Source organism: Rhinoraja longicauda, chromosome 11 (genome assembly GCF_053455715.1).
Source record: "Rhinoraja longicauda isolate Sanriku21f chromosome 11, sRhiLon1.1, whole genome shotgun sequence".
Taxonomy (NCBI): Eukaryota; Metazoa; Chordata; class Chondrichthyes; order Rajiformes; family Arhynchobatidae; genus Rhinoraja; species Rhinoraja longicauda.
In genome coordinates this window covers 39,492,365-39,509,125 of record NC_135963.1, presented here as the reverse complement: position 1 = coordinate 39,509,125, position 16,761 = coordinate 39,492,365, and the positions used below count along the sequence as shown (strand labels likewise).

General features: G+C 39.1%; 1 protein-coding gene across 2 annotated transcripts in view; it reads left to right on the top strand.

The window, feature by feature from the left end:
• Nucleotides 1-16,761, top strand: part of klhl20 (kelch-like family member 20) — a 44,774-nt gene that overhangs the window by 23,408 nt on the left and 4,605 nt on the right. The window contains exons 5-11 of one of the 2 annotated variants that reach the window (XM_078407431.1): nucleotides 47-141; nucleotides 2,165-2,280; nucleotides 3,996-4,179; nucleotides 6,228-6,371; nucleotides 8,174-8,307; nucleotides 9,017-9,225; nucleotides 15,801-15,907. In XM_078407431.1, the coding sequence (XP_078263557.1) occupies nucleotides 47-141; nucleotides 2,165-2,280; nucleotides 3,996-4,179; nucleotides 6,228-6,371; nucleotides 8,174-8,307; nucleotides 9,017-9,225; nucleotides 15,801-15,907 (989 nt within the window). The remainder of the gene's footprint in view (nucleotides 1-46; nucleotides 142-2,164; nucleotides 2,281-3,995; nucleotides 4,180-6,227; nucleotides 6,372-8,173; nucleotides 8,308-9,016; nucleotides 9,226-15,800; nucleotides 15,908-16,761) is intronic. The other variant, XM_078407433.1, reaches the window with a different exon arrangement.

Sequence of the window (16,761 nt, the reverse complement as noted above, 5' to 3'; positions counted from 1 at the left end):
GATACATTGCAATGCAGTTCTCTTCAATTAATTTTCCCCATCCCAGGTATTGCAACATGTTCGCCTACCATTGCTCAGTCCCAAGTTTTTAGTAGGAACTGTCGGATCTGATCCCCTTATAAAGAGTGATGAGGAGTGCAGGTATGTATTCTTCCCTTCTATACATGTCCGCATGTGACCAGTGATATTATAAATCGGACTATAACAATTACTGTATATTTTGTGAGCAGTTTTGAATGTTTGGATACCCAGTTTGTTAGCTCTTAGTTTAAGTTATGCAGTTTGTTACAAATTGTCATTCTTATGTTTCAAGTTGACAAAGATGTGCTCAAAGGATTAAATTATATTAATAAAAATGCACAGTAAAAAGCATGATTGCAAGCAACCTGCAGCTGTGTTTTTCTATGGGAGCTGCACTATGAAGAACAGAAACATTTAAAACAGGTGGGAGTCAGAGCCCAGTCCCATACTTGCTAATTATAGCTTGAAACAGAATAGATATATTGGCAGAGGTATTTTTTGAACAAATGGATGTACACTGATTGTTCCCTCAATAAAACCAGTTGAGTCTGTTTCCATGCTTTATTACTATACAACGCTATGGTGTTTTTACTTAAACAAATGAGTTTGCATGTGAGTACACATTCCAACTCAGCTGTATGAAATGTGAAGCATAGACGGGGGGGGGGGGGGGGGGGGAAACAGGGGAAACAAAAAGCTGTACATTATGAGGTATACTGCTTATGCATCTCTCCAGAATGGTAGTTTGAGTGCGAGTGTCCTGCCTATCCTTCTGCACATGGACCAAAAAGGAATTTTAAGTGTGGGTATTAATACTGTGCCATTCTTCGAATAAATATTACAAACGTTTCAGTGAGAGGAAAATAGGATCTAATTGGACAAACTGCTAGTTAAAATAGTCTCTCACACAAACAGTGGTACTAAGAACATGCTGCGTTGAAAGAACTATTTAGTTCACACATGTTCCTATTGCTTGGTAGAACTTCATATGTTGTCCCATGGGGAGTACTGTATGACAATGGGATTCTAAGCTGACTGGGTTGGTTTACATAGACAGTGAAATCAGGACAAGATGGCGATGTTTTAAATTAGATTATTTTTAATGTTTTTAAATGATTTCTTGATTTTTCTGTGAGCTTCCATTTACAGAATATTAAAGCTAAAATGTAACTCATTGTCTCTTAATTTTCTTCTTTTTGCCACTTATTCAAGAAACCCAATAATAGCCTTCCATTCAGTACAGTGACATTTATCAAGGACTAGACCAAGTGGACCTGTTGGGCCCAAATCTCTCCTGGGGCAAACCTCCCCCAATTGACGATCCTGTGGGCTCAGCAATGCTCCCCAACTGACGAAGCCCGTTGCTGGGCAGGGAGTGTCTCCCTGGGCCCCACTCCGCCTCTCCACTCCCCCCCCATATATATATGTGTGTGTGTGTGTGTGTATATATATATATATAAACATAGCACAAAAAGTAAGGAAATTTGTGTTTGGTAGATTATTTATTTGTTGTAACAATGCTTCTTGGCAATAAATCTTATACCGTTGGAAAGCCTGTTTATTTCCCTTTTAAATGGTGCCACATTTGTAAGGAACATGCATTTGTGGGATGAGCAGCAGAGCTGAGTATGTGGGTTGCGCCCATGAAAAATCTGCCAAATCTTCTCTGCCAATGCCAAACAGCTTATTCTGCTGTTGCTATTGACTCTTGTTTTGACTTCTGGTACCCCCAGGTGCTGACAATCAGGTGCCTGATTGGCACCTGATTGGCAGCATCTGTGAGCATGGGCCCTGCTACAGTGGTCAGTAGGTGTCTGCTCCAAGAATCGGCATGCCACGTTTGACTGATCTGGATAGGGCCCGTGCGATAGGGCAACTTCAAGCTGGTGTTCCGCAAAACCAAGTGACTTGCTCTTGGGTATTTTTATCAACACTGTTGTGATACCTAATACAGAATGACTTATTGTTGCTTGGAGAGATTCTGGTCAGCATTTTCTTATGTTGGCCTTTGAAGCTGATAATTTACAATAGAATGCACTGTTCATGTTCCTACTGTGCAAATGTATTTGTTCTTTTATATGTACCAAATCATATTGTATATGAGAAAAAATACTATTTTGTTTCTTGTTTCCTTTTCACACAGAGACCTTGTTGATGAAGCCAAAAATTATTTACTTTTACCACAAGAACGTCCCCTAATGCAGGGTCCAAGGACAAGGCCTCGTAAACCTATCCGATGTGGCGAGGTTTTATTTGCAGGTTTGTCATCTTGCATAAAATGTATGTTTTAACCGTTAGCAAAATATCAGCTTGTTTCAAGAGTTAACAAAAATACAAATAATAGATCATTTGTGATGAGCTAAGATGCATGTTTTCAGATTTTTTAAATTGTATTGCAATGTAGCATAAGTTAAGATGAACCAAAGGTTTATGACAAGAAAAATTAAACAAATTAAAATGAGACAAATCTCCTGGACCTAATAACCTGAATTCTGGTTTTCTGAAAGAGGTGGCTGCAGAAACGGTCAATCCTATAGAGAATAGTTTATGAAATTCCCTAGATTCTGAAAGCACAGGTTGGAATGATGTAAATTTAATCTTATCTACTTGAAGGAAGGAGAGGAAAAATAAGGTATTCCATACAAACTAACCAAATGTTATTGGTGACTATATACTGAAATTCATCCTAAAGGACAAAAGGCACATAAGAATCCTAATGTGACCAGTCAGAGCTGATATGTTTCTTTTTATGAAGTAAAAATAGTATTTAACAAGCCTAATATGTTATTTTAATGGTTTTTGTAAGCAGGATAGATAAAGAGCAACCAGATGGAAGTAAATCTTATTCTCAAAAAGCTTTTGAAATATCACAAAAAAATTATTAGATAAAATGGAGGTTTTAAGGCTTGATATAAAATTACAGCTAGTTCTGCTAGTTCTATAATGCGAGTTTCCATGACACAAACTGGATACAATGCGAGGTATGAATTATGGAACATTATTTGCATCATGCAGGCCAAATTGGTTATAATGTGATTTTGACTGGGAATTAGAGAACTACTTAAACATTGTTTTGGAAATTGACAAGTAGAAAAATTGCTGTCTTGAATTTAAATAGTACAGCTGAAAAAAAAAAACTTCTTTCCATGTAACCTTCAGGCAGTAATCAGACACCATTGTCTCTTAAGAACACAGCTGCTGCTTTACAGCAGGTGGTCATTGACGTTGATGAACAATTCTATTGACACTTGTGCATCATTACTCAATTAAACAATGTAACATACAGCCCGTAGTAATTATTACTGTTGTAAAGATCTTTATTTTTGAAAATTCTGTGAGAAAAATAACTTTGTTATTGCGAGTTTAAAACAATGTAGCCCGTAACCTCACAATCCCGTGCTTGTGAACCTTTGAACGTTTTTTTACCTCAGTGACCTGCAAGTGCTCAGTCATAGCAGTCCAAACATTCATCAGCATCGGCTTTGATTATAGAAAAGAGAATAAAGAAAGTGCAGCACAGATTCAGGCCCTTCGGCCCACAATGTTTGTGCCAAACATGATGCCAAGCTAAATTAATCTTCCCTGCAAAAAGGATCCAAAAGGCTTTTCTGCCCACCCATGACTTCTGTCTTAATGAATTGAATATAAAACATTGCATTCAAACCTGGACACAAGTGCATGGTTTTAAAGGTGGCCTTATAGGTATGAACCTTTGCTGAAAAATTAAAAGATGACATGCATTTTGGTGACCTCCTTCTAAGATGTGATTGCTCGCAGTCATTCCCAGACTTTTCATGAGTTCATTGGTTTCTGTTACATCTTTCCTGACTGTGCTTGAGATGGACTTTCATGACAGAATTACAATAAGGTATTCTTAGTTAACTATCACTTTCAACAAAATGTCATGGAGGCAATTAATGCTGAGAGTGACGGAATGATATGGCAGAATTTTCACTTGTGAACTGTTGTTTAAGTTGGAGGTTGGTGCAGTGGGGACGCAATTTCAAGTGTTGAGCGCTACGACCCACAGACCAACGAATGGCGAATGGTAGCTTCCATGAGCAAACGGCGGTGTGGAGTAGGGGTCAGTGTGTTGGATGATCTCCTTTATGCAGTGGGTGGACATGATGGCTCGTCATATCTAAACAGCGTAGAGAGGTAAGGTACAGCCTTGTGTGTGGTCAATACAGTCTGTGAACACACTTTTTTCTTCCCAATTTTTTTCTTACAGATGCATACTGTAATTATACACAAAATATATCTGTCATTTACATTTTATAGATAAGATTATACATTTTACCTGATTAATTTTACACCAAGTTAAAAACCTCACTTAATACCCACATTCAGTTTAGATTAAAACTTTATAATATTGGACAGGTACATTGAGCTCATTTAAATCAGCAAAGTCTCATTACCATCCATGGATGTGAAAAATGGGGACAGTTGAACCATAGATATTTTGACAACTGTCTGATTCAATTAGACAGAACAATTCACGTGTGCACTTTTAGGAGAGATCTGATCTGAAAGCAGTTAGACTCAAGAAATTTCTGTGAGAGTTTCTCATTAAATCCCTGAGTTTGAGATGATTGGTCTCCATCAACCCAAACATTTTCCTTTTTATTCAATATGATTGTAGCCAGTAGAAAGCATTCTTTCACTGAGCACCATCACCCTCCCACGGATCCCCAGCTGCAGAACGGTCATGCCAGTTCTTTTCACCATGAGTAGATCGTGGCTAATGCAGGATTTGGAGACAAATGTTCCTAGAGGAACCTAAAGTGAGGATCAGTGAATCAATGAATAACCAGGTCATGAACGTTTTCAATAAGAAAGCTTAATTACCTCTGGCTTTAATAGCAATAACCTAGGATTCACTGCTGACTGAAACTTAATTGGAGCAGCCACATAACTATTGCATAGAGAGGAGGATATCAGAGGCCATGTCACGTGTGGCAAATGGATCACATGAATCCACAGATTCATTTCATTACCTACTAGGCACAAGTCAGGAGTATAATTGAATGTTTGCTCTAACAAAAGTCAAGATCTCAAGGAAGTGTAGTTACAGCAAAACATAAAGCTCAACTCTATGTTTGTGAACTCAAAGCAGTTCACTTGATTTACTAGCTTGAACTTTGATAGTAACTGTTCCTTCCATAAAATAGGTGTACTATCTACAAAATGCTGTGCAGTTACTCATAAATGCTTCTTCGACTGTCTCACCCGGACTCCAATTCTACTCCCTAGGAGAAAGATAGCAATTGATGAAGAATCACACCAACACCAAATTTCATTTGCAAGTTACACACCATCCTTATTTGAAAATATATTGTTTTTCCTTTACTGCAGGAATTTGGCATCCACCACAATACAGAATATAGGAATTTGAGAAAGAAACTTGCCATCCCTTTCTCAAGTGTGTTTAGAGATGGACAATATATGCTGAGCTTGCTAGGGCCACCCATATCAGAGAAACTTTAAAACTAAGTGGAATGATCTGTCAAAACTATTTCTCATAAATGCCGATCACAATATCATTTTACCCAGTCAAATCCTACTTTTGAATAGACTTCAATCATTGGCACTTTATGATAAAATTTGAAATGGATGATACCTGCTTTCTGGTCTGTCTGTCTTTTGTCTTTGTATCTCTTGCTATTTTTACCTGACTTAAAATGCTTTATCGGATTTCCACCCAACTGGTGTAGTTGAAAACTGCATTTTGTTCAACTACTTCTGCATCTCTGTTTCCTTAAGCACAAAACAACATGTATGAACTATTGAATTTAGTACTTGTCCTTTTCCTTGCCCCCACGTGTATTCTTCAGATAACCATGCAATTTCAGGCATAATCACCAACTTCTGTGAGTAGACAATATAGGAAACACAGTTGTTTACCCTTGCAATTTTTGCTCTAGTGTAAAGAAGCACATAAAAATATCTGTGTAAGCACAACAAATCTAAAGGGCAAGAAATATTGGTCAACAAAAATTAAGCTTTAATTTTATTTTTTATTTCTGCTATTTGATAAAACCTGGGAGTAAAATTTATTCCTTTAATGTAGCTTTTGCTTTTTTAATGCTTAAATTTTAAGAGAAATAAATCTTAAGGTCACAAATTCCACTCGCAGTGTATTCTATTATTGCGAGTGCTTTGAAACTAGGCATATCTTTTTAATTTCTCAATAATTAAACTTTTAGATATGATCCAAAGACCAACCAGTGGAGTAGTGACGTGGCTCCCACCAGTACATGTCGGACCAGTGTTGGCGTGGCAGTTTTGGGAGGGTATCTGTATGCTGTAGGTGGCCAGGATGGCGTCTCTTGTCTGAACATTGTGGAAAGGTAAACTTGTGGAGTGTTTCTTCCTAACCTGATCTGATAGCAGTAATTGTGTGGTGCAGTAAGTGGCATAGCAAAGTTGGCCTGTCAACATGCTGCCTTCTGGAGTAGTAGAGCACCGTTGTGTGTTTGTGATTCCTCTCTGTGGGATCTGCTCTCACACAGGCTATTAGCGAAGGGAAGCAAGACATTTCTCCATCACGAGTAATTATACAATGCTTCAATGCCCCTTCATTGGTTAGAAATTAAAGTAGTCTTTGTAAAGCTACGGAAGCATGATATATAATTCCCCAGCCATTGCATATCTTTATCTTGAGGGGAGCTTTGAATCACAGCCTTGTATATGAGGTAATGCATCGCTGGCAGTGTGTTGCCTCAATGGAAGTTCGTAATCTACATTGGATACATGTTAAAACTCGAAATGATCATATTTGTGAGTCCATTCGTGATACAGGTAGTATGCTTGCTCATGATGCTAAGTGTTGGGGGCTGGGATTTGCCTGTTCTCCACTCATTTTCAAATCCTAGATCCTTTTGCTGGTAGGCAAATGTGAATAAAATATATAAGTAATCATTTTAAATAATTTTATATGTTCAAAATATGAAAGTATTACTTCAGTAATGCCTCTTGATGTTTTGTTTTATTTAAGATGGAAAAGTTCTGATAAATAGTTTTGCATTCCTTTCCTTTTTATCATTTTCCCTTTGTCTATTTCCCATTCCTCTGCTTCCCCCCAGCCTTAATCACGCAGTGATTGACTCTGAAGAGATGTGGCTGTAGCAGTGCTCTTATGACTGACTCTTTTTAGAGTTTTGTGAATGAATGGAGGGAATTGTTTTTACGTTTAAATTATTAATCCTCCCTTAACATGAAGGTTGATCCTCCCTTAACATAATATCCTCCCAATGATCACATTGTGGTGAGCAAGTTGAGACAGTTCAGCAGGCTGCCTACATAATCATTTTTGAAAACATTCTTCTATAGTTTATGGGAAAATGGTTGTGTAATCAACTTTAGGTACTGTAGCAACATCTGTTCTATTTTATGGGGAGTCACTGATAATTATGCAGCAGTATTTAGTAGCTATTCAGAAACAAAATACTGTAGATGCTGAAAATCGGAAAGAAGAACAGATATCCCTGGAAATTTTCAGCAGATTAGGCAGAACCTCTGGAGTGTGAAACAGAGTTAATATTTTAGGTCCATGACTTTTCATTTGGACAGAAAGATCACGAATGAGAAATGCTAACTGTGTTTCTCTCTCTGTAGACACTACCTGATCTGCTGAATATTTCCCGCATTTTCTGTTTATCATTTTGGTATTGCCAGGTATTTTGAATTCATTGAGTCTGTTTTATATTTTCTCGATGCTTGGCCATGTGCAAGATGATCCTAAAACAAATGAGTTTTAATCTTAAACACTATTAACAAGGATTCTTTTACACTGGTTGTCCACTTTTCCAAGAATTGGTGAATTTATGGCAGGTTTAAAGATCATCAATCAGTATTGACTTAGAGAAACACTCCTTGCAAGAAGATTGTAACAAAATCAATACTGTATTAATCAAATCTCAAAGACCGCCTTTAAGTTGGTCTTCATTCAATTATGCCCTTACTCCAACTATCGTACTCTGCATGATTTTAAATATGCAACATCAAAAATAAATTCAATAATGTATAGTTGATCACTTTGATTCAACTGAGAATATGGCAAGAGATCTTTCAGTGCAGATGGTTGGAAATTCGATCTTTGTTTTTAGTGGTTCTGCATTAAGTGATAAAGGCAAAAATATTTCCATTCTAGGTTTGACCCAAAAGAGAATAAGTGGGCACGTGTGGCTTCAATGAGTACCAGACGGCTAGGTGTGGCAGTTGCTGTGTTAGGTGGATTTCTTTATGCTGTTGGTGGATCTGATGGTACCTCTCCCCTTAATACTGGTACGTTTATTCTGTGTGGGAAGATGAATTCTCTTACATTATTATAACTGTCTCATTAATCGATATCTCTGTAGACCATGATTTACCATGAGAGATGGGAGCAGAATTAAGTTTTAGAATGTCACATTATAAATGCATTTTTATCAAGATCTGGAAACTAATCATGTTGTTAAAGTGATTGCAAATATTGTGTGACCAGTCTAGTCACTGAAAATTCTTCTGTTGGTGGCAACCGTCCAGTTGCCTCAGTGGCAAGGATGAAGACTGACCCTCTGTTATACCGTTTTATAGGTCCTATTTCACCATGGGACTAGAGGGGGTTGCAAACACTGAGCTGCAATGAGCCATTTATTGCACCACTAGACCTAGTGGACCCGTTGGGCCCAAACCTCTCCTGCATTGGTCAGGCACCCTCTCCTCTCCCCCTCCCCCCATCCCTACCCCTTCCCCTCCTGCCTCCCCCGCCCCACCTCCCCTCTCCCCACTCCCTCCCTCCTACCCCTCCCCCACACCCCTACCCCCACACCCCTACCCCCCACCCCTACCCCCCCACCCCTAGCCCTCCCCTACCCATCCCCCCTACCCCCATCCCCCCCTTCACCCTCCCATAGATTCACAACTATGGGAAGAGATGGACTTTACAGATCAGTCTAAGAGTCCATGGTATCACAGATACTAATCAAGAATGGCTTGTATTTTCTGCCTATAGTTGAACGCTACAGTCCACAGGAAAACCGATGGCATACCATTGCACCAATGGGAACTCGCCGGAAGCACCTGGGATGTTCTGTTTACCAGGACATGATTTATGCCGTTGGAGGGAGAGATGATACCACAGAGTTAAGCAGTGCTGAGAGGTTCAATCCGCGGACTAACCAGTGGTCTCCAGTTGTGGCTATGACATCGCGCAGGAGTGGGGTGAGTATAGATTCTATTCAAGTAGACATAAATTAGGTTCCAGAGTAAAATTGCAGATTCCTAAGAATGCTGAAATAGAAAGATACTGAATATTCTTCTCTGTCCCTCAAAGCGGGACGGCTGCTGCCAAGGATTGAAGTAAAATGGCCATTTTGGCAACAACTATCATAGCCTGAAATGTCTGTAGATGCAGTGTTAATCCTTAATAAAATAAGCTGCCAGATTTTGAATGGACTAAAATAAAACAATTTTCAATGAGTCACCTGGATTGTTGCCGTTGTTTGGATACACTCTATTGGCCTTTCATGTGGATTAAGTGTAACCCTTATTTTGTCTCTCAAACCTATATGAAATACTCTCCCAGCAGTTGCCCTTGCAGCTGAATTTTGGCTCCTTCCTGTGTTCGACTGAGATTTCTGTAACAAAGAGAGGGATAAATGTAAAGATATAAGCAAACCTGGAAGCTGTATTTTATAAAAACGTACAGTACATAGTGCAAATATAACATGTAGCAATAGGTGTAACAAAGGGCTACAAAAAGACAACTCACTTATAAGTTGTGAGCAGGTCAATACTTTGCTTTCTGATCTCTAGCCAATATTTTCTACCGATTATCAATATTTCCCAAAAATAGATGCTTAGAGCTGAGATGGTGACGATTCAGACCACAGAAACTCATTAAAGCAGTGCTAGGAAAGTTCCTAAGTACATACATTTAATTCCTGTAAGATAGAAAATAGCAAAATAACCTTTAGAAACTCCATGTACGTACTCTAAAATATATTTTGAACAACATGGAAAATAGTTTCTATCTATCCTATCAAATTCTTTGAGCATCAAATGTACATTAATTAGATAACCATATGCTCAAGGGAATACAAGCCAATCGTATACAATTTCAGTGGGCAGTTATCTAATATTCCCTAGATACCCATTTATATTTGCCCTCTGTACCTATCTTAATAACATGCAGATTCCCAATTTGCTTACATCTTTACAATGTTTTGGAATATTTAGTAGGCTCAATTTTGATTTGACCTTTCCTAATGGAGAGTGTTAGAATTTATTTTCTTGAGTTTGCCTGACACTAGATAGCTGAACACGCATTTTATTATGAGCTCAGTCTACAGGAAGAGATTACCAGGCAGACAAGAAAAAGTTCAAGGATGAAACAAGCAACTTCTGACTTCTGGGAATCTCTGGTTCATGACCACTGAAAATGGAGAAGTGTCACTGATGGTATTGAGAATCTTCAGTCCATGCGTCACAGATTGCATCTTAAATTCCCTATGGTTTCAATGCTTCATTGGACAGATCTTTTCACTTAAAATTTGTATCTATATTACTTGTGACTAAAATAAATCCTTTTGAGCTTTTCATCAATTTAACAATATGCAAAAAATCGGGGCTAACTAGAACTTTATAAAGATTCAGTACAACTTCCATTCTTTTGCACTCAGTACTTCTATTTATAAACTCAAGGTGCCATTGGCTATTCAAACTACTCTCTCAATCTGTCCGACTTTCTTCAAAGCGCATACACATGACCCGACCCCACCAAAGATCAGCTCCCTGCAGTTCTCTGTTCTTATACACTCTTTATAACTTTGTTTTTTAGAATTACATATCTTGAGACATAATGTATCACCTCACACTAGGTAGTGTTACACTCCGTCTGCTATTTATCTGCCCATTCAACTGCCTGAATGTGTCTTGTTGCAACTATTATCTTTTGATATTGGTATTATCTTTGCTGCTTGCCGCACTCTGGGTTTGGTGTCATCAGCATATCTTTCTTGGGAAGGAAATATGCTGTCCTTACCTGGTCTGGTCTATCTGTGACCCCAGAATTTGCAATAATGTGGTGACTCTTAACTGTCATCTGAAATGGAGAAACAAAGATGCAGAGTCTTGACTCGTAATATTGACCTTTCTTTACCTCCACTAATGCTGCTTGACACACTGAGTTCTTGCAGTAGTTTATTTTTGGTTGCCTTCTGAAATGACCTAGGAGGCCACTCAGTTGTACAATAACCACCACGTTAAAACAGAAAAAGACATGACACACTGAACAACCTAGGTACCAAACTCATTCACAGCAAAATCAATCTTTGACATCCGAGGACTGCTGTGTAAAGTGAGTGTTATCTTACATACCCCTCAACTAAGTAATTCTACTAGTTGTTCTTGTAGAATGATGTCTTATGGGCAAGGTGCAAACTCTTCCATCACAGTTGTTGAGAATATCCTGTCCATCCAGCAGGACAAACCACCAAAGTTGATGGTACTGTGGTTTGCACACAGGAAAGAGTGATCTTGGGAGTCCTCAATTTTTACCCCAGACCCAGTGAAATGTTACTACGGCAGTTCAAACACAGACAAGCAAATTTCCTCCTGACTATCCACTGACAGTCCTCCCTTAGCTGATGAATCAGTGATACCCTACAGTGAACAACACTTGGCTAAAGCTGTGAAAGTAACTGGTGTATTCCAGAGGGAGGGTTTCAGTGTCCATTGCCAAGTCTGGTTTGTTAGCATCACTGCTGATTGAGCAGGCTGACCCATGAAGAATGTAGCAGCCAGACAGTGCCTTTGCATTGAGCCTGTGGAGGCAAACTCTTTTCTTAATGAAGATATCTATTGTACGATAGCATACAAGCCAATGAAGATATGTACATTACGCGAAAGGGATGGACCCAGAACAGACCTGCCAGCTGAAAACGTGGCACACATGAGCTACAGTTGACAATAGAGACAGCAGAAATTTGCACCACCACAATCAAATAACCTCATGGTCTGGCATATCTCTAATTAACCATTAGAGACCAGCAGTTGGATCAAGCTTGCTTAATTGAGGAGTGCAAAAGGGCATGACAGGAGTGGCATCAGGCTTACCTAAAACTGAGGGACTAGACTGGTGAAGCCACAATACAGAGCAGACCCACAACCAATGAATGAAATGAAAGCTCATATGCTTTCTGGATGTCTGGTTGTGAATGATAGGGGTAAATTAAACAACTAATAGGAAGAGGTAGTTCCACGTCATCCTCATCCTCTGTGATGGTAGGGTTCAACGTGAGAGTACAAATCATTCATAAGCATATTCAGCTAGAAGTGTCAAGTAGATGATTCATCTCTGCTTCCTCCTGAGATCTTTAATGTCATAAACAGATTTGGCTGCTTTGACTTACTCCACGTGATACAAAGAAATAGTTGAGAGCATTGAATACATCAAAGGGACCAGCCAACACCCAGGCTTGTAATACTGAAGGCTTGTACTCCAGAATTAACTTTGCCTTTGGTCAACCTGTTGCAATGCAGTTGCATTGCTGGAATCTATCCAGAATGGAGGAAAGAAGCTATTAAGACGATGGCTTGTATGCTACCGTACAATAGATATAAGATGGTGATACATTTTGTGACTGTCGAAAGATGGTCACAAACATTTGAGGTAAAAAAAAAAGTGTGTGGTGGTTGATACTGCCCCCTGTATTTCTCTGGTGCTGATGTGCAGTGAGTAACATATCCATTGGTCCATTGTTCCTCCAGATAGATAAAATTCACACTGAAATTCCAGGAGAGACATAAAATGCTGGAGTAACTCAGCGGGTCAGGCATCATCTCTGGAGCAAAAGGATAGGTGATGTTTCGGGTCGGGATCCATCTTCAGACTATTTTTCAGAAGGATCCCGACCAGAAATGTCACCTATCCTTTTTTTTCCAGAGTTGCTGCCTGACCTGCTGAGTTACTCCAGCACAGTCAGCCGTGAGTCCAGGACTTGATAGTAAACTTGGAAGTGCCTAATCTTGCTGTGAATCCCTAGTATTGTAGTGGATATCTTATCTCAGTTCATTTACTAGGCCTAATCTAGCACAGGAATGGAAAACTCATTTATATTCATTGGGTGTGTAGTGCACAATGCAGAAGGGAAGAAAGAAAGAACTGCAGATGCTGAAGTACTTCAGCGGGCCAGGCAGCGTCTCTAGAGAACATGGACGGGTCCGGACCTTTCTTTGATTGTAGTAGGGGGAAGGAAAGCTTGAAAAATCTTAAGACTTAAATGTCTCAAATGTCAGCTATAAAAATCGTTAAAATCACTGATAGACAAAATGCCTTTCTCAGTTTTGCCATGGATATTTCAGGGATGAGCTCTCTGCACTATACCATCCAAAGCACAATAGCCCAGTGGACAATGGTGTGTAGACCTTCCTCACTTGGCCCAGTTAAGTGTAAGCGCAGGAGAGCTGCAGATGGCAATTTTGAGCTGAGACCCAGCCCAATGTGAAAAGTTGGTGAGGAACAAAGATTAGCCAAGTTCTATCCTCCAGTTCACTCCAGTTCTATTTGGGGGTATTTCCAACACCTCATTTAATTATTCAGAGCGATGAAAATGAACTTGGCTGTACATTTTCCATCTTGTATTGCTTAAAGTGCTCCAAAAGCAGCTCTCCTGTGGTCACAGTAGGTCTGTAAGATAATGTTTAGCAAAGTGTCCAATAGCATGCGTTCTGTAACACGCTCTAGTAGGTATAAGGTATGATGAGTGTTATAATATGTGATGAGTGTTTGACGGCACTGAGCCTGTACTGGCTGGTATTTAGAAAAATGAGGAGGACCTCATTGAAACGTACCGAATAGCAAAAGGAGTGGATGTGGAGAGGATGTTTCCATTAGTGGGAGTCTAAGACTTGAGGTCATAGCCTCAGAATTAAAGGACCTTCCTTTTGGAAGGAGATGAGGAGGAATTTCTTTAGGTGTGAATGTGGAATTCTTTGCCACAGAAGGCTGTGGAGGCCAAGTCAATGGATATTTTTTTAAGGCAGAGATAGATAGATTCTTGATTAGTATGGGTGTCAGTGGTTATGGGGAGAAGGCAGGAGAATGGGGTTAGGAGGGAGAGATAGATCAGCCATGATTGAATGACGGAGTAGACTTGATGGGCCAAATGGCCTAATTCTGTTCGTATCACTTATGTATGATTACAAGAAAATGATTTGTTTCACTTTACATGAACCAAGTATTGTTTTCACAGAAGGTTCTTCTCTTTCCTACTCATTCTAATCTCTTGAATACAATAGAAGTCTAACTTTACTGCACATCTCATTTTCAAGGTAGCTTTTTCATGTTATGATCATGTTCATGTATTTCACCGTTACTGCTGGTGTTTAAATGTCAGCCTGGACTTGTGTCCCAAGAATACATTTTATGATATAGTTCTTCATGTGGAGGGTTATCATGCAATAAGTATTTTCTTAAAATGGCAATTATTGTGCACCTTGACTAAACCTTTTACAGGTCAAATTGAATGTATTGCAGTGTTAAGTTATGCCCAAAATAAAATTTAGAAAATTGCAATGTCTCAAAGCAAATCTGAACATTTTCTGCCCCCGTCCAACCGCCTACCTTATCCTTGCTTCATACATATTTTTTTAATTAAAAATAAAATGCTGTTAATACTCAGGTTAGTAAACATTTCAGTTCAATAACTTCAGCAGAATTGGAAAAGCAGTGAAGACATGCATTGAGTGAGAGAGGAATAGAGGAAATTTAGTGAAGGAACGTAGAACAGTACAGCACAGGAACAGGCTTTTCAGCCCACAATGTCCACCCTGAACATGATGCCAAGTTAAACTAATTTCTTCTGCCAGCATGTTAGCAATATCCCTCCATTCTCTGTAAATCCATGTGCCTATCTAAAAGCCTCTTAAATACCACTATTGTTTTTCCTTCCACCACCATCCCCAGTAGCACATTCGAGCCACCCACCACTCTGCGTGGGGGGGAAAAATACACAGCCCTATACATATCCTTTAAAATTTGCCCCTCTAACCTTAAAGCAATGCCTTCTAGTCTTTGACATTATAACCCTGGGGGAAAAAAAGGTTCTCATTGTCTCATGCCTCTCATAATGTCATGTACTTTTTCAAGCTCTCCTCAGCTTCTGACGCTCCAGAGACAACAATTCAAGTTGATCCAATATCTCCTTATAGCCAATACCATCTAATTCAGGCTGCATTCTGGTAAACCTCTTCTGCATAGGGTGAAGACCAAGTTTGTCCTCGAGAAGCAACACTTACAAAGCCATGTAGTTAATACATGAATGAGCGCAGGTAGAGAGTTAAAAAAAAATTTAGGAACACGCTGGAACTACAAGATGCAGAACAGAGTAGTTGGTGGAAATTGGAGTGGTGGGCAGGGATGAGTAAGTGAATGCTGGAAATACCCAGCATATCAGGCAGCAAAATGCTAAAAGAATAACTGAGTTAAGGTCACAGGTGGATGATCTTGGAACTGGTCAGTTCTGGTACAAACAGGAAAGATACATTATCTGAAATTATTGAACACTGGCTTATAATAGACACATTGCTGCATTATTATAAATTCATAACATTTGCATTATTAAATCTGATAAAACAAAATTCTTCAGTGCTTAAAATATTTGTTCACTTTCCTCAAATGTAAATTTGGTATTGACTGCAGCAGGATATTCTTTAATGAACATGTTTAATTTACTTAAATGATAGTTCTGTATATCTACAGAGGAAGAACATTGTTACACTTTTTTATTTCATAGGTTGGCCTTGCAGTTGTAAATGGGCAACTGATGGCAGTAGGTGGATTTGATGGTACTACTTACTTGAAAACTATTGAAGTTTATGATCCAGATGCAAATACGTGGAGGTGAGCACAAACAAATTTCTTGCTTATATAGATCTACTGCCTCCATCCTGGTTTCAGTACATTTTTGTATTGAATGTGCATCGGGTGAGGAATGTGGAAAACAGGCCACAAAATTTGAATCTAGTCTGTACATTTTGTTCTACTTGTAGCCATGTTAAAAGGGAAATTAGAGTTCTTCATGTGACAATTTAATGCACCTGAATGCCAGCAGATGGCAGAGCCTTTGGTGCCAAACACAATATGTTCATTTTGAGTAAAAATTGATGGCAGGAAGAGACAAGGCAACTATACTACTTGTGTCTTCATCTAACATGTCACGTTTCTTTTTTACTTTTCCTTTACAGTCCAAGGATATTGTTAATTTTATTTTAATACTTATTGTCCTCCCACCCCCACCTTGTCCCTTCCCCACTAATTCAATTATTGTCAGTGCTCAGCTGATCCAGAGATGAAATTATTAAGGGATTGGACAAGCTAGATGCAGGAAATATGTTCCCAATGTTGGGGTTGTCCAGAACCAGGGGCCACAGTTTAAGAATAAGGGGTAGGCCATTTAGAACTGAGATCAGGAAAAACTTTTTCACCCAGAGAGTTGTGAATTTGTGGAATTCTCTGGCTCAGAAGGCAGTGGGGGCCGATTCACTGGATGCATTCAAAAGAGAGTTAGATAGAGCTCTTGGAACTAAAGGAATTAAGGGATATGGGGAGAAGACAGGAACGGGGTACTGATTGTGGATGATCAGCCATGATCACATTGAATGGCGGTGCTGGCTCAAAGGGCCGAATGGTCTACTCCTGCACCTATTTTCTAAGTATTTTCTATGTATAAGTCTACATTACTCTATGTGACATAC